This window comes from Sander lucioperca, chromosome 2 (genome assembly GCF_008315115.2).
Source record: "Sander lucioperca isolate FBNREF2018 chromosome 2, SLUC_FBN_1.2, whole genome shotgun sequence".
In the NCBI taxonomy this organism is placed as follows: Eukaryota; Metazoa; Chordata; class Actinopteri; order Perciformes; family Percidae; genus Sander; species Sander lucioperca.
The window spans coordinates 47,235,816-47,263,180 of NC_050174.1; the positions used below are offsets into that span (position 1 = coordinate 47,235,816).

The 27,365-nt window shown below is 35.8% G+C and overlaps 1 protein-coding gene and 4 non-coding genes across 5 annotated transcripts in view; 1 reads left to right on the forward strand and 4 right to left on the reverse strand.

Annotated features, from left to right (window-relative positions):
- Positions 1-27,365, forward strand: part of cntrl (centriolin) — a 115,381-nt gene that overhangs the window by 53,990 nt on the left and 34,026 nt on the right. Inside the window, exons 31-34 of the mRNA XM_035998904.1 lie at positions 15,832-15,953; positions 15,996-16,259; positions 17,406-17,500; positions 17,612-17,727. Coding sequence (XP_035854797.1) covers positions 15,832-15,953; positions 15,996-16,259; positions 17,406-17,500; positions 17,612-17,727 — 597 coding nt within the window. The remainder of the gene's footprint in view (positions 1-15,831; positions 15,954-15,995; positions 16,260-17,405; positions 17,501-17,611; positions 17,728-27,365) is intronic.
- Positions 19,007-19,088, reverse strand: trnas-gcu. Its single transcript has one exon. It is a non-coding gene; the product is annotated as a tRNA-Ser (tRNA).
- trnas-gcu lies at positions 22,590-22,671 on the reverse strand. Its single transcript has one exon. It is a non-coding gene; the product is annotated as a tRNA-Ser (tRNA).
- Positions 24,351-24,432, reverse strand: trnas-gcu. Its single transcript has one exon. It is a non-coding gene; the product is annotated as a tRNA-Ser (tRNA).
- On the reverse strand, positions 25,618-25,699 carry trnas-gcu. Its single transcript has one exon. It is a non-coding gene; the product is annotated as a tRNA-Ser (tRNA).

The window sequence follows — 27,365 nt, forward strand, 5'->3', positions numbered from 1 at the left end:
AATCAATAGAAAACAGGCTGCTGATGTGTCTGGTGCAAGTTTCTTGAAAAAAAAAAAAGGTCCCCATGGAGTTCATTTTCCCGACTTTGTGTGTGCACCTAGTGGTGATAGATGGTATTGCGGTGTGTGAAATTGCACTGGTGGGGTCATTTTCCTGACAAAGTGTGTAAGTGTGTATAAGTGTGTATATCATAATAAGCTTAATATTTTGGATATATCTTTGGTCTACGCATTTTAATGTGATCAGACCTTTATATTTTAAATTAGTTTTCCCAAAATCTACAAGGGGGACCCATTTAATCATTAAACTTCCTCTCAAAGTGGTTTTATTCTTTGAAAGAAATGGATGATAACATTTTTGTTGGCCTGAATTAGACAAAAAACAACTATAAGCATATCAATTAATAACTAAAGATAAACAATCAATTGCAAATAATAGGGATACAGTATATATATATATACATATATATATATTTTTTAATTATTTTTTCTTTTTTTATTCTATTTATTAGAGTTTTTTATTTTTTCAATAATTGATACACCACCAGGTAATTCATAGGAGAGCAGAAATTAAAACCATTTTAACATAGATACTTGGACACCAGTAAAGTCCAGGGGTTTATATTTTAATTAAAATAAATAATAATATAAAAAAATAAATAAAATAAAAAATAAATTGTTGCAAATTTCATTTTCTTTTATTATTAAATATTCTTTGTTATTGATTAGACTGACTTTTGTTTTTATGGTCAAGCAAACTAAGTAATTTGGTCATCTCAAAGAGGGGATCAGTCACAGTTGGATCAACCAAAAGAAATAAATACATTTTGCGCTGTGTAGACGAATGTAGATATTATAAATGTTTCTTATTTATAGTGTTAGGTGTGAGGTAGGCCTACAAAACCTCTTAGCCCCAGAGTCTAATGGCAGGTTAAGGTGGGACTGCAGGCTATGGCTGCCCACTGCTCCTAAGTAGTTAGAATGGGTTAAATGCCGAGCTTATATTCCTTCAATGTGTACATGTACTTAGCATAAAATAAATATTATATGAGATATTGTGTAAACATCATCCAAATACACTGTCATGTTAAATATCTCAAGCCAATATTTCAATCCAAACCTCAAGCAAGTGAACAACACAAACATAGCAAGCCAGCATATAATTCTTACTAGTCCAACAGCAAGATGCCCAGTCTGTCAGCAGACTTTTATTTCGAGAAGTTCTTGCCAACGACAAAAAGCCAGTTTGGGATTTACCCTTGCTTGGTCACTCTCCTTTTCTCTTCTTAGCTTTCTCAGTGTCTTCTCTTCGATCTCCTAGTCTCTGGCATGATGTATGTAGAGGCTTCTTAACCCAGTTCTGTTGCCCGCTCGAACGACTCTGGTTCTGGCATGACACAGGCGCTGCCCTCCACCAGCATTTATTTCCCCCCATGCCCCGTCCTTAAAAACCTCCTTCCAGCGGTCTAAAACTCCCGTGCTAATGGGGTAAACACCAACATTCCCCCAGTGCTTCAAGCTCAGAGTCCTGGCAGAATGCTAACTGAGCTAACTAGATGACAGCAGCTAGAGTTTAGGGTTACTTTAGCAACAAGTAAAGCTTTCTGTACATTAGGAAACTCCGTAAATCACAGAGTCGAGGCAGAGCAGCCGAAGGGCATTAGAGGGAAAACCACATTCACTAAAATCAGTCAATTCAGTTGCAGACTTCTCCTGGCAGTTCGTACCTGCTCACCAAAGCTACATAATGTGAGAAAAGGTAATCAGGCCCACTGTGGAAATGACAAAGGCCCAGTTTTCCTTTTACAAGTCGAAGTAACATCACAATTATTCTAAAGCTGTTATTTTAAGGTAAACAAATTACAATATGTTGCTTTTAGACATTTTTAAATTCAACAGACATAATACCTTTATTTATAACATAATGTACCAATACTGACAGATTGAACTGACTGAAATTTACTGAGGCTGCTAAGTTAGCCTATACAAACTGAGGCTGCAGTTAGCAGTGCTCTGTTAGCCTATACAAACTGAGGCTGCAGTTAGCAGTGCTCTGTTAGTCTATACAAACTGAGGCTGCAGTTAGCAGTGCTCTGTTAGCCTATACAAACTGAGGCTGCAGTTAGCAGTGCTCTGTTAGCCTATACAAACTGAGGCTGCAGTTAGCAGTGCTCTGTTAGCCTATACAAACTGAGGCTGCAGTTAGCAGTGCTCTGTTAGCCTATACAAACTGAGGCTGCAGTTAGCTGTGCTCTGTTAGCCTATATAAGTTCAGGTTGCAGTTAGCTGTGCTCTGTTAGCCTATACAAACTGAGGCTGCAGTTAGCTGTGCTCTGTTAGCCTATACAAACTCAGGCTGTAGTTAGCAGTGCTCTGTTAGCCTATATAAGTTGAGGCTACAGTTAGCAGGGCTCTGTTAGCCTATACAAACTGAGGCTGCAGTTAGAAGGGCTCTGTTAGCCTTTACAAAATGCGGCTGTAGTTACCAGGGCTCTGTTAGCCTATACAAACAGACAGTACAGAACAAAAGACAGAAGAGGCACATCTGGGTTTGGGTCGAAAGAATGACCCACTATTTCACACGTCAAAGACACAGTATGATTTAGCAACCACACAGGATAGATGGTATTTAGTGCCAGCCAGTTTTAATGTGACTACTGTATTTCAACTAAGTTACTTTCCTTTACTACTGGTTCAAGTAATCAATGTTCAGATTATAACATTGACTAAGGCTGCGTTCCAGACAATCAGAACTTGAATATTTCCAACCTACTAGTTTAAGCACAATGGAACCGGCCCAGTTCCTGCCTGTACTTGTTTGGTATTAGGAAGCTTGTTGATGACTCCAATGAGGATAGCATAGTGGTGGAAGTCACAGTTCTAGTGGTTCTCTGTCTGTGCTTTGCTTTCTCTTTCTCTCTCAATGAGATTTATTTGTGATAGATTGATTAATGCCGGCAATAACATTACTTGCAAGTTGCACCAGTAACTTAGTTGTTAATGTTCATTAGCTGATAGAGACAGGTAACTGCTGTCAGCTAGCTGCAAGTTTCTATACTGTAAATGTAGTTCGAGATTTTTTTCAGTTTTACGGTTTCTTTCGCCAGGCTTTGCCCTCTCTGTCATACACAGAGCAGAGCAGCGGTCAATAATGGCAAGCTCCATGGTGTTTCACAGGACTGCTCCTCAAATCCAGTACCTCCTAAGCCGCTGCCTCGCAGCCCAGTTGCCCAAACACCAGTACCCCACCGATCCCATTACTCTTCCATTACCCCACGCACTAACTTTATTGTCAGTATAACTGACAATAGCAAAGGCTTGAACAGCCATGCACCATCTCAGCCCAATGCCTTTGTTTTCCCCAAGCGTAACTTTGGCCAGACTGCATGCACATTCAGTGTCAAAAGAGATGTGGTGGTGACAGTTGAAGGTATCAGATGGTAAATAAAATTCTAACGTGTAACATTGAGCAAAAACTATGTAAGATTCAATGAAAGATTAGATAATAATTAAATAGCTCAAGACAGGCTGTTATGTTGTGGTTATATCACAGCTAAGGGGGGTTGTTTGGCCTGTTGCGAAGCGTCATCCTATGGCAATATGACAGTTATAGGCACATTCCAATTAAAATGATAATATTCACAATAGAATAGGCCCTCCAGGGCTGACTGCCTGCATATACCAAGGCAGTTGCTATGGAGCGCAGCACAGAAAAATGCTTAACACTAAAGAAAGTCACACTATAACACAAACTATCCGATCGAGGCAGCGGTAGAGCAGCAACTCGTGTTCTGCGCTGTCAAATGACTGCTTTTGAATGAATGCTTTTGTAAAAACAGCTTCAGTTCCTCATCGTAAAGGGCTGTCTGACAGCAAGGTAAAGCCTTGAAAATATTCTAAATATAGCGGGGATACTTGTGTATGGGCAGTTTGCCTCCGTGGCACCAGCTATCAGTTTATTAGTCCCAGAAAAAAAATTCTGGCTTTTGTATATGAAGTAATAAATAATTACTATGATTTAAAGCTTTAGATGATAAAATAAAAAAGTGCAAATTATATCTTACAGTACTAAAGAACATGCATATTTGCACTAGTCGCTTGTGCCCACCCAACATTTTTTACTGCGTCCGCCATTTAAAGCTGACCAGAACCGGGCCTGAATGGAACACCACTCAGTTCTAAATTCCTAAATGTAAACTACAAAACCATCTACCCTAAAATTAAGGATATTAAAAGTGTATACAAATATTTTTCTTTTGGATGCAATTATAATTTGGTGAAACACAACTCAACAATACCATGCAATACAATGATACCATGCCCATACTAAATCAAAGAGGTGAGGGAGGAATACACATTTCCTGACTTTTTTGGTCCCCAATTTACCTATGCCTGTCACGAGGATTCAGCTGCTGACCTCAAACACACTTTTCCTGACTTTTTCGGTCCCCACCTCGACCTTGCCCATCCCCCACCCACACGAGAGCTGCTGACAGTGAGTGGGCGGAGCATGTGCAGGTGCAGTTAGAAGCAAGCAGGAGCACAAGCTGGCAGCAGCACAGACAGAAGGTGCTCCTACAGACACTAATGGACGAGGAACACATGGAAACTAACGTTGGGTAAGTAAAGTTACACTGAACTGTTTTAGTAATTATTAATTAAGCGTGTTTTCAGTCTTAGGTTTGCAGCTAATGTTTATATTAGCATGGTTTGCCAATGCTAACAATGGCTAAGTTGTCACCAGCTAGCTAGCTAGTGTTACAATATTGTTAGCAAACTACAACGTTAGCTACACTTTTGAGCTGGTATTTCAGCATATTTTTCGGTTATGGACTGCCTTTTTTGCCGCTGACTGTTACTGGGCTGGTCTCTACTTCTGTATAGTTATAGTATTACTAACATTATAAAGTTAGATAATATTCATGTCTGTGGGAGCAAGGGGCTAAGGAGAGAAAATGGGGATGTTTAATGAGCATTTCTCACCTGCTACAGTGATCAGTAATGTTAATGTTAGCTACTGTAACTACCAATGTTCAGTATCTTTCTAGAATAAGTTCTTAATACAGGGCTAAACAAGTTATACACCTAAAGTTTAACAAACAAAAAATGGGCTAATTATTTTCTAATCTTAAAGAAAACCATGAATTAGTTTTACTCTTCTCATTCATATCAATGGTTCTGCTAGCACAATTTACTTTAATTCTGTTAAAAAATGGTGTTGGAGCAGCCATACAGCGCAGTGAGACAAACCAACACATTCTTTTTTTTCTTCTTTTTTTACACACCAACGTGTTCTCATTTTTAACTCGTCGTTACGCTTTGTCATTGTCAACGCACAGGACACCGAGGGCCCAGACTAGGTTTAGTATAAGGAATAAGAATAAGACCAGGCTGGACAGACGCACAGAGAGTAGCTTTTCCTCACAGCGTAAAACATGTCTGAATGTAACAGTCAAATGTGAGGTGGTGGAAACTGACTTATTAGACTTCTACAGGCTGCTTTGTGTAAAGTTTCAGCTGTTATTTTAAATCTGAGGCATTGCTTCTATAAATATCTCTGCTTTCATTCTGCCACACCTGCAGTGCTGTCTGTTGTTCTGCACATGGTCACATTTAACCTGGTTAATTAAGAGCAGGTAAACAGACTGATAAGAGCCCATAAACTTCATTCAAGTCATTTTATCATCTCTATAACCATCTTTTAAGTAAGGGAGATTTTTTTTCTCTGTATAGGTTTAAGCATGGACTTGATTTTCTTATCTCCACAAGCTGCAAACATAACCTTATTTGTTACTCAAAGAAACTTAACTGTAGAGCAGCTACTGGGCATCCTTCAAATTACAGATATTTAAAAAAATTATGAAAGGAACGATGGGATACATACAGATGTTACATCAACTGTTTGTGTTTAACCACTTGCAAATAGAGTGCAGGATACACCAGGCTGAAGGAACGCTTACAACGCCTGAGGGAGCTTCATAATACATCTTTATCCGGGAACATGGAATCCGTAAAACACCAAAGCCAGGTAATAATAAGGTGGAATTTTAAATGTGATACAATAATGTAATATAATATTAATACACACATTCAAATTCACCTGTCTTTTCAATGGGGCCTCTTATACTTTGTTTTAGTTTTTAATAAAGAAAACTATGTGTGTAGGAGGGTAGTGCCCTGGCTCTTTAGCTCTTTGTGAAGTCAGGTGAACAGTGCAGTACTCTGAAAGTCACCCCCATCGGTGCGAAACATCTCTCCTCTCTCCGTTGACTTGTATTGTGTGAAGGTTTCCTCTTTATTCTGTCTGCTAGAAAACACAAACATGTCTAAAAGCTGCTGTGTGGCGGTATTCACTACCAACAAGGTAAAGAACCCAGAACTTAAATTCTTAAGGGAGAATGGAGAGACACAACGCTAACAATATGTCCGACGTTACATTTGCAAACATTTAGTTACCAAGTCAAATATCAAAATGTTAGTTTTAGGCTAACTATATGTCTGTAAGTTAAGCTAACACATGTAACATCAGACATGTCTTTAGATTAGTGTCAGAATCCTACAATTTCTCCATTCTCTCTGCTGATATCTCACGTCTGTATCCACTTTTCTCTTTATAAAGCTCAGTTTTTTGAATCAGCAGCTTATAAAAACTTAAGTTCTGGGTTCTTTACCCTGTTCGTAATGAATATCAGCACTCAGCAGCTTTTAGACATTTTTCTGTTGTTAGTTAGCAGATGAAATAAAGAGGAGTCAATGGAGAGCAGAAAGTTGTTTTCCTCTCTGGTGGGGGCAGGACTTAAATGCACCCTGTCTCTATGACGCCCACTCTCCCTCCATGCTGCCAGTGCCCTGAGTTCCTCATTCATCCACTGACAAAAATTCAGCCAGATGCTGGCAGTAGTACAGGCGCTGGCGGCATGGAGGGAGGTCAATGCCAAACTCATGGTGTGAGTGCAACCGTAGCGTGATGAAGCGGGAGATAGACAACTTTTTAAAACATACGCACTATGAAGGATAGAAAACTGCCGAGATTATGGGAAAACATTTTATTTATCTGATTCACTGCTCATTTTATTTCTATAGTTTGTAGCTGACTTTACTAGCTGACTTCTCTATTGGCTGTTGAAACAGGTGACATCCTTACGTTATAAAACCAGCCTCTGGAGACTCAACCAGCTGAGTTGGGACGGCATAAGCTGACTTGAGTCGAGTTAAGACGGGCCAGTTCAGACCCCAGCAACTTTTACCTGCTATGTTCTAAAATTTCATCTCATTGCGAATCTTGGTCTGAATTGTACTTAAGGCGAGACACTACAGGTGAATAGGCTAAAATTTTAAAATAATAGATATCTCCATGAAACTTCCGCAGTTGATTACTTACACAAGTATATAAAAAAAATGTATTACAAGTTTTTGAAATGTGTATGTTTAATTATGCAAATTATGCATTTTCTCATTAAATATGCGCGATTTTGCATATATTTTCGGTAGATAGATCTGAACATATGATAAAGCCAGGTGCAAAATTCTTTTTTCATTTTGTTTACACACAAGATGAAAACAAAATTACAGAGGGATTTCAGGATATCTGCTTTCATTACCTAGGAAATCAAAATATACTGTCCATAGCCCTAAAAAAATCGATTTTCGCCATGTTTTTTTGCTTAAAATGTCACATAAATCAGGGCAGGAATGATTTATTAACAAATCCCTCTGTAATTATCTTCAGAATACTACTAAGTGTATAACTGGAAAGTTTGGTGCTACACAGGCTGAGATGTTTCTACTGGAGAATGACAAAAAACTCATTTTGAGAAAACGGCATTTAAAGATTTAAATAGTGGAATTTAATACATTTCTATTGGAAAAATTGCTCAAAAACAGAATAAATGCTCAGGCCCTTAGTGATCATAATATAGAATATTTCAAGCTCATGAAAATTGATTATTTAATAAAATGGCAGGCATATAAGGCCTACAACTGCAGTAACTTAATGAATTAACATTGGCGTATCATGCACAAAGTTGCCGACAAAACCCACGCTGGACAGTTGTATGGACACAGAACAAGACCAACAATAGATGTAACAGCTTTTTTAAAATCTAATTGTCCATTCCAGCACCATATGTATTTTAGCTGTGCTTAGACTCTTGTGCCTATGTTTTGCACTGGCAGCTGTGACGGCCTCAGCTTTCGAGATCCTGAGCATATCAGTTTCTCTCATTGAATTGACCGTCACATGTGCTCTGAAGCCACAACTTCTCCATAACAGAAAGCATGGCAGAGGCACCTTCATCAAGGTGGAGATGGCCATACTTGCTGCTGCTCCAGCTTACTTTTCCCACAAAACAGTCCCCTCAGTCAGCTGATGGTGAAGATAACTAACCAGAACCAGTCCTCTCAGTCAGCTGATGGTGAAGATAACTAACCAGAACCAGTCCTCTCAGTCAGCTGATGGTGAAGATAACTAACCAGAACCAGTCCCCTCAGTCAGCTCATGGTGAAGCTAACTAACCAGGCTCCATTCAGCACTGGTTCATAACACAACAGAACAAAACTAATTATGACTCATTCAAAAGACCAATATTTAGAACATTGGAGAAAGCAAACAAAGTAGACTAAATTATTATTTGACAGATTATCTTCACACTGTCGGAGATACAAAGAAGAGACGGATCCTGACTAAATACAGTCTCAGTGACCACCAGCTGGGTCAGACAGAGATACACTTCCTCGTCAACTGGGAAAAACTATCTTCACTAAGAGAATTACACCTTGGAAAAATAGCCAAAAAAAGTTAACACCAGAAGAGAAGCTGGTAGTTCTCCTAGGAGAAGGGACAGCAGCTCCACTGACAGCTACATATGGATCTGCCTGCTACAGCCTGAGGGACTCACACCACTTAGGATCCCAAAATTACAGATTTGTGTTTGCCTATTATATAGTAATTATATTATACAAAACTGTATGTGTGTGTGAGAGAGAGAGAGAGAGAGAGAGAGAGAGAGAGAGAGAGAGAGAGAGAGAGCGTCTGATTACCTCCGCTGTCTGAACACTCCTGTTTTCTGAACGACAGTTTAAACATCGACGTACTATGTGAAGGCATTTCATCATCTGCTGTCTTAGTTTGTGATCCCCTGTGTCTTCTTGCTAATAACAACTGTTATCGCTGTTTCGTCTTCTCTGAGGTGATTTTCGGCCGTTTTCGACGCACTTCTTTCAGCATTTTGAGCTGCCGCGGAAATGTCAGAGCGCATCACGTGACCATTCTGAACGAATCACGTTGCCAGAAATTGGCATCAGCCAATGAGATTGCGCATTTTGAGTTAAATCCCCCCTTTTACTTTCATGATTGGTTGCTGATAAAAAGGAAATGACCATATTTGGATCCGACAGCATTGTACAGGAGAAAGAGAGCTTTCCAACGGTATATGTGACGACAGGGTGCAGACAGCGATCGCGGAGCAGCAGGATGATTTAGAACGCCAACTTTTGTTGAATTTAGGTGAAATCTACCGACGCAAACAGACAAAGTGTAGTAAAATAAAGACCTAAATGTGTATTTTGGACTTTATTTCACCACAAGTCTGAAAGAAGACATGTTATTGAAGGCAAATAGCCCAAAATCTCAAAATTGACCAGTGAAAAAAAAACGATGTTTTTGCCTGCCGTGTCTCGCCTTAATAGTTTACTTCAACCTGGCTTTTATGGCTATGATTTTTATATATATATATATATATATATATATATATATATATATATATATTCCCTAAATTCTACATACTTTGCTGCCTTAACCTGAAAAACTGTAAGGGAAGCATGCCATGCTTATAGCAGAAACACTGTGATATAGTGATTATTTTGCCAGTAATTTATATTGTTTTTCCCCCCACAGGAAGTAAGCCTAGATTCTGAGAGTTCACATGATGAGGTTGGTGATGACCCAAATGTACCACCCCTGAGGAGAACTGACAGCGTATCTGTAAGTTTGCATAATTAAAACAAGCTGGGCACCTAACTTTTACAAAAGAAAATAAACAGACAGGATAATTCTTTGGGGAAGGTTGGCAGGTTGGCAGTGAATCCTGAGCGTAAGTTCCCATATGAACAGACTATGCTGAAACAGCTGAAAAAAAGTTCTCAACAGTTATGGCGTTTTTCCATTACATGGTACCTGCTCGACTCGCCTCGACTCTACTCGCCACGGTGTGCGTCCGTTTTCCATTGCAGATTTTAGTACCACCTCAGCGTGGCTGGTCGTCATGCTGGCTCGACGCACACACCAGCGCACAAGTATAACATCAGGCCACTTGAGCTTGTTTTACAGTTCTGTGGAGGCTCCACGCAGAGCTTTCTCCGTAGCCTGTGTAGCCTGTGTAATATGTGGCCTGATGTATACATTTGTCAGCTGGTTTGTGCGTCGAGCCAGCATGTGTGTGTGTACGTAGGATACGGTGAAAGCTCTGCAAGGAGCCGCCACAGAACTGTAAACAAGCGGTGCCGTAGTAAACTACTGTGACCTAACGCGACACACACACAGAACGTGGAAGGTGAGTTGTTGCCAGAAGACACATTTAGTTTCTAAAGAAGCTGGAGGCAGCAAAAACAAACAGCTGGTTAAACTGTTTAAAAATAGCGGGTTTGTTCAGGACACCCCCCCGTCTGTCGCTTTCACGTCACCTTTTCGGCTCGCCTCAGCTCGCTGGGAACCTCGACTGAGGAGGTACTAAAAAAAGTACCTGTTAGCAGGTACCAGGGACTTTTTTTTGTAATGGAAAACCAAAAAATGCGAGTAGAGTCAAGGCGAGTCGAGCAGGTACCATGTAATGGAAAAGCGCCATCACTTTACCTAAGTAAATATATTGTGAAGTTCCTTTTAAGCAATAGTTTTTTTTATTTGCTATTGTTTCTGAAAAGCATAATTTGTCACATCATATATAAGGAAGAATTCCATTTTGCAATGTGCATCTCAGATCACATATTCACTGACTGTCATTACTAAACATTGTGCCAAAATATGACAATGACGTCACCGTCAGTTGGCATATTTGCTAGCTAATCACTGTTTAAGTAAAAAACTGCACATAGCTAGAACCTTAGGATAACTTTGCATGAAACACACATGTTACACACAGTTTAGCAACAAGCTATTGTAGCTGTCATATGAGGGGACCTGCATTAGCGTGGTTTTCATGGTAAATCAGCCAGTTAAGTGAGTGATGAACAAAGTCTTCCTGATTAAACTAAATCAGCTAAACTTTAGTTCATTAGTTCATACAAACAATTAAAAAAATTATATTAAAATACCGTGGAAAAAGCAATAATTTATCCCACAGTGCTCACATTTGGTGATTGGCAAGTATGGAATCCAGTTTACTACTTAAAGACAATTGTAACAGTGACCACACACAACACTAGAACACAATTTGATAGCTGCACCAACAAAAAACTCGTTCAAAGAACCAGAAACCAATAAAATCAGGAAGGTGCTTCTATCATTTCATTGCTTCAAGAATTGCTGCTTCATGCAGCATCTCTGCCAAGCACTACAAAGATGCCAGCAAACTGAAATAGAGCCCTGTTGACTGGCTTCACCTACAGCAATGTGATGTTTTTTGACAGTCTAGTTTGCATACTCAGATTAGGTGACCATTGGTTAATTGTTGTACAGTGATTGATGATTTTGGGTGGAGTATTTGCAGAACGTTTTCCCCCATATCTGGTTTTCCACAGTGGCAACCTACATATTTTTCATTTCAAAAACTATTTATTCTTCTGATAGGAACCTCAAGATCCAACAGACGACAGCGGCCCTCTGATGAGCCTGGCAGTGTTGAACCTGCTCCCACAGGTAACCCACAGACTGAGGCCATGACACCTGATACCTAGCGCCTTGTTTGGTCTTTACCTTTGTCACACAGAACTGCTAAAGAGTAGGAGCTAGAAGTGAAAAGCCCAGTTGGGAGCTTTAGAGCATTTCGGAGGTGTAGCGTTTTTTCCTGCTGAGACGTCTTTGTTTGGTCTAATTGCTATGATAAAAAATATCCAGAAGTTAGAATGTTGCCATAAGGTAGAGATCCCATCAGCGGTTAAGATGACTGATTTCCCCCTGAGAGACTGGGCTTTGACTCCTGGTCTGACCATTCCTTCTGTAACACTAGATGTGCCTACTGTAGATGCAAATGTGCAAGTCATGTTGAAACAAATAAAAACGACAGATGTGGCCTAAAAACAGGTATTTCACACAGTAAATGCAGTGGAATATGGACCCAACCATTTTTAATACTTTAGGCCCTGTTTTAAAAAATATGTATGTAGTTAGTTTTTATGACTGTTATTCTCAAATATGATAAACCATCAGTCTATATAATAAATACAGTTAACTGACAAAGCAGCCAATAAGTAAATTGTTGCCAGTTAACTGTCAATTTTTGTATTGAAATCGTTGTTGCAAATGAGAACTTGTTCTCAACTACCTGGTTAAATAAAGGTTAAATTAAAACTGCTGTTTTAAGAGCTCTTCCCTCAGCCCCTCCCTCCATATAGTAACCTATATGAGAACTAGTCGTTCATTACAGTCATCGTCATCTTGATTGTGATCCCGATGCTGTTGTTTAGCTGCAATTTTAATGAGAATAACAGTCCTGTTTCCTTTGTAAGCCCTTGATGACATACTGTTATTCAAGGCTCTAGCTAGCTACATAAACATGAACTCAAGTTAAGTTTTTTTTTGAATAAAACTGAGCAAATCATTTCAGAGATTGAGAGAAAATGGTGCTAATAGTTTAGCCTTCTGCTAATTCTACCCACAGGCTTGTGAGCCTTCAGTATCTAAGAAGAAGTACAATACGTAGTTTTCTAAGTAGTATAAATACACCTTGGGCAAGTTGAGACTGAGTAACTTATTTTAAAGGAACACGCCGACTTATTGGGAATTTAGCTTATTCACCGTAACCCCAAGAGTTAGACAAGTCCATACATACCCTTCTCATCTCCGTGCGTGCTGTAAGTAAACAACCGGGAACTATATTCTCAGGCGGAAGAATATAGTACTTGGGCGGAATGATTTGCTTTGCAGCAAACCTGTCTGAGAATATAGTTCCCGGTATGTTTACGGTTAGAAGATGGCTGTGTCTCACGTTACGTTGTTATTTGTACACGCTGTGACTCTACAAATCACAACATGTAAATAGGAACATGCTGGAGTTATTTTGTCACTTATTGGGAGCAGTAGGCTAGATGGAGCCAGTCACCTGCATGTACTGTGATGGGCTGCTGCCTCTGGAGCCGTCAGACAGCCTTATAGCACACACGGAGATGAGAAGGGTATGTATGGACTTGTCTAACTCTGGGGGTTAGGGTGAATAAGCTAAATTCCCAATAAGTCGGTGTGTTCCTTTAAAAATGACATAGCAGTAGTTTTGTTTGTTTTCTTGACAGTAACTTTAGGTACTGGGCAGTGCGTTACCTGACACAGTAAGCATAGTATCTGCCACTGAGAGATAACACCTCTGCTCACAACAGGTGATAACCTGGTTACTAAGTGATAAGTAAATATAGTCAGTGCTTGTGTTATTTTTCTATTGTCAGCCACTAAGTACCGACAGCTTAACATTCCACACATTAGTCAATAATGCATATATACATTAATTATACATATATAATTATACATTATTATTACATATAATAATTAGTCAATTTACAGGCTTTGACTTGGTGCAGAATATTCACTTTTAGGATATTGCTCAATTAAAATTACACATTTGATCAAAATAATAAAGCTGATTGTCACTGGTTATTGAATAATATTTTACATCACCAGACTATGACCCTAATTGTCTTTTTTTCTGTTTCTTTAGAAACCTCAAAGAAGAGGAGTTGGTTATTGCCAGAGGTCCACGCTGTGGAAAAGACACAAGAATCTGGTAAAGTACCAGGGAAGACGGAGTGTGTTGCCTGTATTAAGGCTTCACCAGAAGCACTTACAAAATAGAATTATTTCTGTTTCCTTTCATAGCAGTAGAGGCTACAATGATTTTAGCAGTGACTTGTCTGTCAAAGATCCATTAGTCATAATTGGCTAAACTGCATCTGATGTGTAGCTGGACTTCACAGTGGTACTAACAATATGCTCATGCTACAATAAAGTGTTCTAAATACTTAACTTGCAAAATGACAATTTGTATATCATGTTACTTATTAAGTGTTGCGTAGAATTAGTGAAGAAAACCTTTTTACCTGCATGCCTGAACTATAAATGGCAGTATAATCCAAGCATGGCGTCAGGGTTATGTGCTCGCAAGCAAATTATATTTTTTCCCACGCGCAGATATTAGTCTTCACGCAGCAATTAAAAAAATTAAGTTGTACAGGTGACTGCGAGCAAGAAACAAGACAAAGGGAGAGGTGAGGAATGGCTTCAGCATATATAAAACAAAGCAGCAAGGATACGGAGCAGCCAACACACACGTGAGTGTCTGCTTTGGGAGCACTGGAGAGAAATACATGCTCTCACTAGTTACTATGTTTTCAAAGTGGATTTCTGCTGTGCTAATGAAACTGAGTTTTTACTAATTTTGGGCAGAAACTAAGGGAAGCACTGGACCTCTTGTGATTAGTCACTTTCAAGGCCCTATCACCCACATGGAGCTCCTTAGTCTACCCATTGATTGACAGCTATTGTTAAAGGAAGCACAGAGTTGGTGTACAGGCAGAAAAACAGTTTTTCTGTCTTTATTAATGATAATTGACCTTTTGGAGCGTATTTTCCCTCCAGTGCTCCTAAAGCAGACGTACTTACACCTGTGGTGACTGCTCTGTGTGCTTGCTGCCTTGTTTTATACACACAGGAGCCACTCTTTGCCTCTCCCCGTTTTGTTTCATACTAATAGCTGCCTTTACAACTCTCGATTGGTAAATTAGTGCGTGAAGACTAATATTTGCGCCTGTGAAATATAATTTATCAAAGATAAATGTATAACCAAAATAGTTACATGTATCAACATGCAAGAACAAGTGCAAAGTCTTTCAGTAAATTCTTCTTGCACTTTCACACTGAATGGCAAGTGCTTCTGGTGAAGCCTTAATACAGGCAACACACTCCGACTTCCCTGGTACTTCACCAGATTTTGTGCATTCTAAAGTTTTGCTTCTTGTAAAGTTAAATTAGTGACAGAATGAGGCTTGTAGGATGTAACTAGATTAATAAAAAAATAAATGCAAAGGCCGTTTGAAGGTTTTGTGAAAATATGAGCTGCATTTTGGAAGAAAACATCTGCTATTTAAATCATCAAACTCAGTAAAAAGCAGCTTTGTAAAGCAGGTCTGGTGTTTGTCATTAGAGATCGATTGACAAACCAGTATTTCATTTTAAAATGATTTTATTTGCTATGTATTCAATCATACTAAGTAAAACAGCAGTAAAAATGAAGCATAAAAGTGAAATCTGCTTGTTAAAGGTTTGGATTTTGAAAGAATATACTCTAATGTGTTGTTTCAATCTAACAAAATGCTTGTCATGAGTTGTGCAGTGCCCAACAGTGGTGTTGATTGTATGCCAATAGACATAACATGAATGGTCCCCAGGAAGGACAACAATTCAGGTTTTGTCCCCAGGGGGGGAACAAATTCAGGTTTTAAATTTATTTGAGAGTGTTTGATGTTTAAAGTGATTTTTGCGTTCACATAAAATTATAATAATTTTAGCAGTTAAAATCATGTCTCTAGACCCTTTAGAAAGGGTGGATCCCATCAGGCTGCAGCCTGTCACTGGTCCCCACGGGGTAGCAAAAACCCGTATGTGTGTGTGTGTGTGTGTGTGTGTGTGTCCAGAGCTAAAACAGGTTCTTCAGGAGTTACTTGTAGAGCAGCAGGCGCTGGAGGAAGTGAAAACCAAACGCACTCTTAGTCTCCAGCGGCTCCACAAAAAGCAGGACCAGCTCGACAGAATACAGGTCGAGGTGGACAAGGCGAAGGATGAACTGGACAGAATAGAGGTCGAGGTGGACAGGGCGAAGGATGAACTGGACAGAATACAGGTCGAGGCGGACAAGAAAAGGGATGAGTTGGATGGGACACGGGATGAAGTTGACAAGACGAAGGACGAGCTGGAAAACAAGAAGGAGGAGGTGAACAGGAAGATCAAAGAATTGGACAGGAAAAGGGAAGAGATGGCTGAGCTGCAACAGAAAGTTGAGTCCCACAAAAAGGAGACAGAGATCTGTCTGAAAGAGACAAAACAACAGCAAACAGAACTGCAGGTTGGTGGAAAATATTTAAAATACAGTTTAGAGGATTCATGCAAAAACTTGCACTTCCACTGCATGGTAATTAGGAGGCAAAATATTGTTTTAAGCATCTCATAGTTTCCTAAAAGTGCATTGATATCACTGTAATTTTTTAGCAAGGCTCTAAGAAAAGACTGCAATTCTTTACTAATTATAAGTCAAATGAAAACAGTATAGTGTTCAGTATATATATATATATATATATATGGTTCTCTGGTGGTTTTTCCATTTTAAGATTTTCCATTAGGATTTTTACAATTCTTCGAATTTGCTCTGGAAATCAACAACTCCTTTCACACTTTACTGAACTGTGTAAATATGTATATATCAGGATATGTATATCATTTATGTGTAGTTGTCGCCATTTTCTCTCTCCTTTTTTTATTGAGATAAATAATGTAACCATTGCAATAAGACTTGGAAGCCTTGACTATCCATGCTTTTAATCAAAACAGTTGTAACAGAGGATAATACAGCTGAGTAACAATTGATAATACAAAAGCAAATCAGGACCAATAAATAAAAAATACAGGAGGTATAGAAAACAAATTACAGAAAATGAAAAATAGAATTTTATAAATAGAACTAAAATGCTCAACTCACTCATTAAAAGAACAAGAAAAAAGACAAGCAATTCATACAAGCAATGGACATAGTGCTGTAACCTGTCCATCGTTTTGTCCATGATGTTTTCCTTTGTAGATCTCATAAATTCCAATGCTGTATATTTAGGTTTCCCTAAAGTTTTTAGATAATTTTATACATATATATATATATATAATGTACAGTATGTTACAGTATGTCTCTATAAAGAAGTTTAGCAGAATATTATCTATGAAAATTACTTTTTACTCATTAATCGATTATCAAATTGTTGCAGATTCATTTTTTTGGCGATTGATTAATCAACTAATTGTTGCAGCTCTAAATATTACTACTGTCATGTCGCTTACCTGTAATTCCACAAACCTTTAATGTTTCAACTTTTCTAACTTAAAACAATAAATCAAGTGAATAAGTAAATCAAAGAAGGCTCTCCCAGGTAAACAATGAAGATCAGTGAATTTTATTTTTCAGTGACTCAATATGATGTCCTGTTATGTTATGTTTTGTATACAGGAGCTGCAAGAGGAGCTGAGCAGGAGGAGGGAGGAGAGGCGCAGTCTGCAGGAGCAGTGTAAACATCTGGAGGCCAGACGGAGGCATGCTGACAGGTTCATATATCAACATACTAACTGTCTGTAGAAATACATTACAGTCTATTCAGACCGATGTGTTGAGATAAAACGTTTTGGTGTGTATGTGTGTGTTCGTGTGTGTGTCAGGAGTCTGTCAGCAGTGGAGGTGGAGCTTACTAAACAGAGGGAGGAGCACAGCCACGCCCAGCTTCTCAAACAGGAAGTGGTCAGAGATACAGCAGCCAATCAGGAGGAGTTTAAAAGTATATCATCACTTGCAATTCAAATTATGATGCACAGACAATAATATGCAAGGTATAACATACAGACTATGCTATTGCTTTTTTTCGCCATTCTATACTGTGACTTTTTTGACATAGTAAACTGACTTTTTTTGGCATACTATACTATGACTTTTTTTCAACATACTATACTATGACTTTTTTTCAACATTATAAACCATGATTTTTTTTTTGGACATACTAAACTATGACATACTTTTTTGATGTACTATATATTACCTTTTTTTGGACATACTGCACAGAAGACACTCTAGTGGGACTCGAACCCACACGTGTAGAACATAATGGATTAGAAAGCTATCACCTTAACCGCTTGGCCACCTTGTCTACTGTTAGTCAGTTATACTATGTAATGACTTTTGTAGACGTATACTATTAATGGTTTCGACACACTTCAATATTACTTTTGTGGACATTATACACTAAAGATACTTGGGTGCGACGAGAATGGGATTGGAACCCTGGAAGCAGTCTAGCGCCTTAAACACTCGGCCACCTCGTCTGCTGCTCTTATAAACCCTATTCACGTGAGAAAAAGAATGAATAGGCTAGGAATAGGCTATATTTGGGTCTTTTTCGACACTTTCCCCTAATGGGATTCTTCAGGTTTTTATATATGATGTGACATACTATGACTTTTTTTCGACATACTGTACTAAACCATGACTTTTTTTGACATAATATACTATAACTTTTGTCAATTTTATATACTGTGACTTTTTTCGACATACTATACTACAACTTTCGACATACTAAACTATGACTTTTTTGACGTCATATACTGTGACTTTTTTCGACATACTATACTATGACTTTTTTCGTCAAACTAAACCATGACTTTTTTCGACATAATATACAGTGAATTTTTTCGACATACTATACTAGAACTTTCGACATACTAAACTATGACTTTTTTGACGTCATATACTGTGACTTTTTTCGACATACTATACTATGACTTTTTTCGTCAAACTAAACCATGGCTTTTTTTCGACATAATATACTGTGACTTTTTTTGACATACTATACTATAACTTTCGACATACTAAACTATGACTTTTTTCGACATAATATACTGTGACTTTTTTTACATAGTAAACTGACTCTTTTTGACAAACTATACTATGACTTTTTTTCACATACTAAACTATGACTTTCTTTTACATTTTAAACCACGACGAGCTTTAATATTACTTTTGTGGACATTATACACTTACTTTTCACTAAAGATACTTAGGTGCGACGAGGATGGGATTCGAACCCACGCGTGCAGAGCACAATGGATTAGCAGTCCATCGCCTTAACCACTCGGCCACCTCGTCTGGTGATCAAAAAACTAAACCATGACTTTTTTCGACATAATATACTATGACTTTCAACATGCTATACTATGACTTATTTTTGACATACTATACTATGACTTTTTTTGGACATACTAAACCATGACTTTTTTCAACATACTATACTATGACTTTTTTCAACATAATATACTGTGACTTTTTTCAACATAATATACTGACTTTTTTCGACATACTATACTATAACTTTCGACATACTATACCATGACATTTTTCGACATACTATACTATAACTTTCGACATACTATACCATGACTTTTTTCGACATAATATACTATGACTTTCAACATGCTATACTATGACTTTTTTCGACATAATATACTGTGACTTTCTTCGACATAATATACTATGACTTTCAACATGCTCTACTATGACTTATTTTTGACATACTATACTATGACTGTTTTTGGACATACTAAACCATGACTTTTTTCAACATACTATACTATTACTTTTTTCAACATACTAAACCATGACTTTTTTCAACCAACTATACCATGACTTTTTTGACGTCATATACTGTGACTTTTTTTGACGTCATATACTGTGACTTTTTTCGACATACCATACTATAACTTTCGACATGCTATACTATGCCTTTTTTCGCCATTCTATACTGTGACTTTTTTGACATAGTAAACTGACTTTCTTTGACATGCTATACTATGACTTTTTTCGACATACTATACTATGACTTTTTTCAAAAAACTAAACCATGACATTTTTCGACATAATATACTGTGACTTTTTTCGACATACTATACTATGATTTTTTTCGACATACTATACTATGACTTTTTTCGACATAATATACTGTGACTTTCTTCGACATAATATACTATGACTTTCAACATGCTCTACTATGACTTATTTTTGACATACTATACTATGACTGTTTTTGGACATACTAAACCATGACTTTTTTCAACATACTATACTATTACTTTTTTCGACATACTATACTATGACTTTTTTCGACATACTATACTATGACTTTTTTCAAAAAACTAAACCATGACTTATGTCGACAAATATACTGTGACTTTTTTTGACATACTATACTATAACTTTCGACATACTAAACTATGACTTTTTTTACGTCATATACTGTGACTTTTTTTGACATACTATACTATGACTTTTTTCATCAATCTAAACCATGACTTTTTTCGACATGATATACCATGTCTTTTTTCAACATAATATACTGTGACTTTCTTCGACATAATATACTATGACTTTCTTCGACATAATATACTATGACTTTCAACATGCTATACTATGACTTATTTTTGACATGCTATACTATGACTTTTTTTGGACATACTAAACCATGACTTTTTTCAACATACTATACTATGACTTTTTTCAACCAACTATACCATGACTTTTTTGACGTCATATACTGTAACTTTTTTTGACATACCATACTGGGACTTTTTTTGACATACTATATTATAACTTTCGACATACTAAACTATGACTTTTTTCGACATAATATACTGTGACTTTTTTGACATACTATACTTTTTTCGACATACTGTACTAAACCATGACTTTACTATAACTTTCGACATACTAAACTATGACTTTTTTTGACATAATATACTGTGACTTTTTTCGACATACTATACTATGACTTTTTTCGACATACTATACTATGACTTTTTTCAAAAAACTAAACCATGACTTATGTCGACATAATATACTGTGACTTTTTTTGACATACTATACTATAACTTTCGACATACTAAACTATGACTTTTTTGACGTCATATACTGTAACTTTTTTCGACATAATATACTATGACTTTCAACATGCTCTACTATGACTTAATTTTGACATACTATACTATGACTGTTTTTGGACATACTAAACCATGACTTTTTTCAACATACTATACTATTACTTTTTTCAACATACTATACTATGACTTTTTTCAACCAACTATACCATGACTTTTTTGACGTCATATACTGGGACTTTTTTCGACGTACTATACTATGACTTTTTTCAACAAACTATACCATGACTTTTTTGACGTCATATACTGGGACTTTTTTTGACATACTATACTATAACTTTCGACATACTAAACTATGACTTTTTTCGACATAATATACTGTGACTTTTTTGACATACTATACTTTTTTCGACATACTGTACTAAACCATGACTTTACTATAACTTTCGACATACTAAACTATGACTTTTTTTGACATAATATACTGTGACTTTTTTCGACATACTATACTATGACTTTTTTCGACATACTATACTATGACTTTTTTCAAAAAACTAAACCATGACTTATGTCGACAAATATACTGTGACTTTTTTTGACATACTATACTATAACTTTCGACATACTAAACTATGACTTTTTTGACGTCATATACTGTGACTTTTTTCGACATACTATACTATGACTTTTTTCATCAATCTAAACCATGACTTTTTTCTACATAATATACCATGACTTTTTTCAACATAATATACTGTGACTTTCTTCGACATAATATACTATGACTTTCTTCGACATAATATACTATGACTTTCAACATGCTATACTATGACTTATTTTTGACATACTATACTATGACTTTTTTTGGACATACTAAACCATGACTTTTTTCAACATACTATACTATGACTTTTTTCGACATAATATACTGACTTTTTTCGACATACTATACTATAACTTTCGACATACTATACCATGACATTTTTCGACATAATATACTGTGACTTTTTTCGATATACTATACTATAACTTTCGACATACTATACCATGACTTTTTTCGACATAATATACTATGACTTTCAACATGCTATACTATGACTTTTTTCAACATAATATACTGTGACTTTCTTCGACATAATATACTATGACTTTCAACATGCTATACTATGACTTATTTTTGACGTACTATACTATGACTGTTTTTGGACATACTAAACCATGACTTTTTTCAACATACTATACTATTACTTTTTTCAACATACTATACTATGACTTTTTTCAACAAACTATACCATGACTTTTTTGACGTCATATACTGGGACTTTTTTTGACATACTATACTATAACTTTCGACATACTAAACTATGACTTTTTTCGACATAATATACTGTGACTTTTTTGACATACTATACTTTTTTCGACATACTGTACTAAACCGTGACTTTACTATAACTTTCGACATACTAAACTATGACTTTTTTTGACATAATATACTGTGACTTTTATCGACATACCATACTATAACTTTCGACATACTCTACTATGCCTTTTTTCGCCATTCTATACTATAACCTTTTTTTACATAGTAAACTGACTTTTTTTGACAAACTATACTATGACCTTTTTTTACATACTAAACTATGACTTTCTTTTACATTTTAAACCACGACGTGCTTTAATATTACTTTTGTGGACATTATACACTAAAGATATTTGGGTGCGACGAAGATGGGATTCGAACCCACGCGTGCAGAGCACAATGGATTAGCAGTCCATCGCCTTAACCACTCGGCCACCTCGTCTGGTGATCAAAAAACTAAACCATGACTTTTTCCGACATAATATACTGTGACTTTTTTGACATACTATACTATGACTTTTTTCAAAAAACTAAACCATGACTTATGTCGACATAATATACTGTGACTTTTTTTGACATACTATACTATAACTTTCGACATACTAAACTATGACTTTTTTGACGTCATATACTGTGACTTTTTTCGACATACTATACTATGACTTTTTTCATCAATCTAAACCATGACTTTTTTCGACATAATATACCATGACTTTTTTCAACATAATATACTGTGACTTTCTTCGACATAATATACTATGACTTTCTTCGACATAATATACTATGACTTTCAACATGCTATACTATGACTTATTTTTGACATACTATACTATGACTTTTTTTGGACATACTAAACCATGACTTTTTTCAACATACTATACTATGACTTTTTTCAACATAATATACTGTGACTTTTTTCGACATAATATACTGACTTTTTTCGACATACTATACTATAACTTTCGACATACTATACCATGACATTTTTCGACATACTATACTATAACTTTCGACATACTATACCATGACTTTTTTCGACATAATATACTATGACTTTCAACATGCTATACTATGACTTTTTTCAACATGATATACTGTGACTTTCTTCGACATAATATACTATGACTTTCAACATGCTATACTATGACTTATTTTTGACATACTATACTATGACTGTTTTTGGACATACTATACTATGACTGTTTTTGGACATACTAAACCATGACTTTTTTCAACATACTATACTATGACTTTTTTCAACCAACTATACCATGACTTTTTTGACGTCATATTCTGTGACTTTTTTTGACATACTATACTGTGACTTTTTTCGACATACCATACTATAACTTTCGACATGCTATACTATGCCTTTTTTCTCCATTCTATACTGTGACATTTTTGACATAGTAAACTGACTTTTTTTGACATGCTATACTATGACTTTTTTCGACATACTATACTATGACTTTTTTTCAGTTTAGAATGTAAAAAAAGGTCATAGTTTAGAATGTAAAAAAAGGTCATAGTATAGAATGGCGAAAGAAGGCATAGTATAGTATGTCGAAAGTTATAGTATGTTATGTCGAAAAAAGTCACAGTATATTATGTCGAAAAAAGTCATAGTTTATTATGTCGAAAGGTATAGTATAGTATGTCAAAAAAAGTCTATGACTTATTATGTCGAAAAAAGTGACTAAGTCTATACTATGACTATAATAAACTATGACTTTTTTCGACATAATATACTGTGACTTTTTTCGACATAACATACTATAACTTTCGACATACTATACTATGACTTTTTTCCACATACTATACTATGACTTTTTTCAATAAACTAAACCATGACTTTTTTCGACATAATATACTGTGACTTTTTTTGACATACTATACTATACCTTTCGACATAATAAACTATGACTTTTTTCGACATAATATACTGTGACTTTTTTCGACATAACATACTGTAACTTTCGACATACTATACTATGCCTTCTTTCGCCATTCTATACTATGACCTTTTTTTACATTCTAAACTATGACTTTGTTTTACATTTTAAACCACGACGTGCTTTAATATTACTTTTGTGGACATTATACACTAAAGATACTTAGATACGACGAGGATGGGATTCGAACCCATGCGTGCAGAGCACAATGGATTAGCAGTCCATCGCCTTAACCACTCGGCCACCTCGTCTGGTGATCAAAAAACTAAACCACTATGCTACTATGACTTATTTTTGACATACTATACTATGACTTTTTTTGGACATACTAAACCATGACTTTTTTCAACATACTATACTATGACTTTTTTCAACATAATATACTGTGACTTTTTTCGACATAATATACTGACTTTTTTCGACATACTATACTATAACTTTCGACATACTATACCATGACATTTTTCGACATACTATACTATAACTTTCGACATACTATACCATGAATTTTTTCGACATAATATACTATGACTTTCAACATGCTATACTATGACTTTTTTCAACATGATATACTGTGACTTTCTTCGACATAATATACTATGACTTTCAACATGCTATACTATGACTTATTTTTGACATACTATACTATGACTGTTTTTGGACATACTAAACCATGACTTTTTTCAACATACTATACTATGACTTTTTTCAACCAACTATACCATGACTTTTTTGACGTCATATTCTGTGACTTTTTTTGACATACTATACTGTGACTTTTTTCGACATACCATACTATAACTTTCGACATGCTATACTATGCCTTTTTTCGCCATTCTATACTGTGACTTTTTTGACATAGTAAACTGACTTTTTTTGACATGCTATACTATGACTTTTTTCGACATACTATACTATGACTTTTTTCAAAAAACTAAACCATGACTTTTTTCAACATAATATACTGTGACTTTTTTCGACATACTATACTATAACTTTCGACATACTATACCATGACATTTTTCGACATAATATACTGTGACTTTTTTCGACATGCTATACTATGATTTTTTCAACATGCTATACTATGATTTTTTTCGACATACTATACTATGACTTTTTTCCACATACTATACTATGACTTTTTTCAATAAACTAAACCATGACTTTTTTCGACATAATATACTGTGACTTTTTTTGACATACTATACTATACCTTTCGACATAATAAACTATGACTTTTTTCGACATAATATACTGTGACTTTTTTCGACATAACATACTGTAACTTTCGACATACTATACTATGCCTTCTTTCGCCATTCTATACTATGACCTTTTTTTACATTCTAAACTATGACTTTGTTTTACATTTTAAACCACGACGTGCTTTAATATTACTTTTGTGGACATTATACACTAAAGATACTTAGATACGACGAGGATGGGATTCGAACCCATGCGTGCAGAGCACAATGGATTAGCAGTCCATCGCCTTAACCACTCGGCCACCTCGTCTGGTGATCAAAAAACTAAACCATGACTTTTGTCGACATAATATACTATGACTTTCAACATGCTATACTATGACTTATTTTTGACATACTATACTATGACTTTTTTTGGACATACTAAACCATGACTTTTTTCAACATACTATACTATGACTTTTTTCAACATAATATACTGTGACTTTTTTCGACATAATATACTGACTTTTTTCGACATACTATACTATAACTTTCGACATACTATACCATGACATTTTTCGACATACTATACTATAACTTTCGACATACTATACCATGAATTTTTTCGACATAATATACTATGACTTTCAACATGCTATACTATGACTTTTTTCAACATGATATACTGTGACTTTCTTCGACATAATATACTATGACTTTCAACATCATATACTATGACTTATTTTTGACATACTATACTATGACTGTTTTTGGACATACTAAACCATGACTTTTTTCAACATACTATACTATGACTTTTTTCAACCAACTATACCATGACTTTTTTGACGTCATATTCTGTGACTTTTTTTGACATACTATACTGTGACTTTTTTCGACATACCATACTATAACTTTCGACATGCTATACTATGCCTTTTTTCGCCATTCTATACTGTGACTTTTTTGACATAGTAAACTGACTTTTTTCGACATACTATACCATGAATTTTTTCGACATAATATACTATGACTTTCAACATGCTATACTATGACTTTTTTCAACATGATATACTGTGACTTTCTTCGACATAATATACTATGACTTTCAACATCATATACTATGACTTATTTTGACATACTATACTATGACTGTTTTTGGACATACTAAACCATGACTTTTTTCAACATACTATACTATGACTTTTTTCAACCAACTATACCATGACTTTTTTGACGTCATATTCTGTGACTTTTTTTGACATACTATACTGTGACTTTTTTCGACATACCATACTATAACTTTCGACATGCTATACTATGCCTTTTTTCGCCATTCTATACTGTGACTTTTTTGACATAGTAAACTGACTTTTTTCGACATACTATACCATGAATTTTTTCGACATAATATACTATGACTTTCAACATGCTATACTATGACTTTTTTCAACATGATATACTGTGACTTTCTTCGACATAATATACTATGACTTTCAACATCATATACTATGACTTATTTTTGACATACTATACTATGACTGTTTTTGGACATACTAAACCATGACTTTTTTCAACATACTATACTATGACTTTTTTCAACCAACTATACCATGACTTTTTTGACGTCATATTCTGTGACTTTTTTTGACATACTATACTGTGACTTTTTTCGACATACCATACTATAACTTTCGACATGCTATACTATGCCTTTTTTCGCCATTCTATACTGTGACTTTTTTGACATAGTAAACTGACTTTTTTTGACATGCTATACTATGACTTTTTTCAAAAAACTAAACCATGACTTTTTTCAACATAATATACTGTGACTTTTTTCGACATACTATACTATAACTTTCGACATACTATACCATGACATTTTTCGACATAATATACTGTGACTTTTTTCGACATGCTATACTATGATTTTTTTCGACATACTTATACTATGACTTTTTTCCACATACTATACTATGACTTTTTTCAAT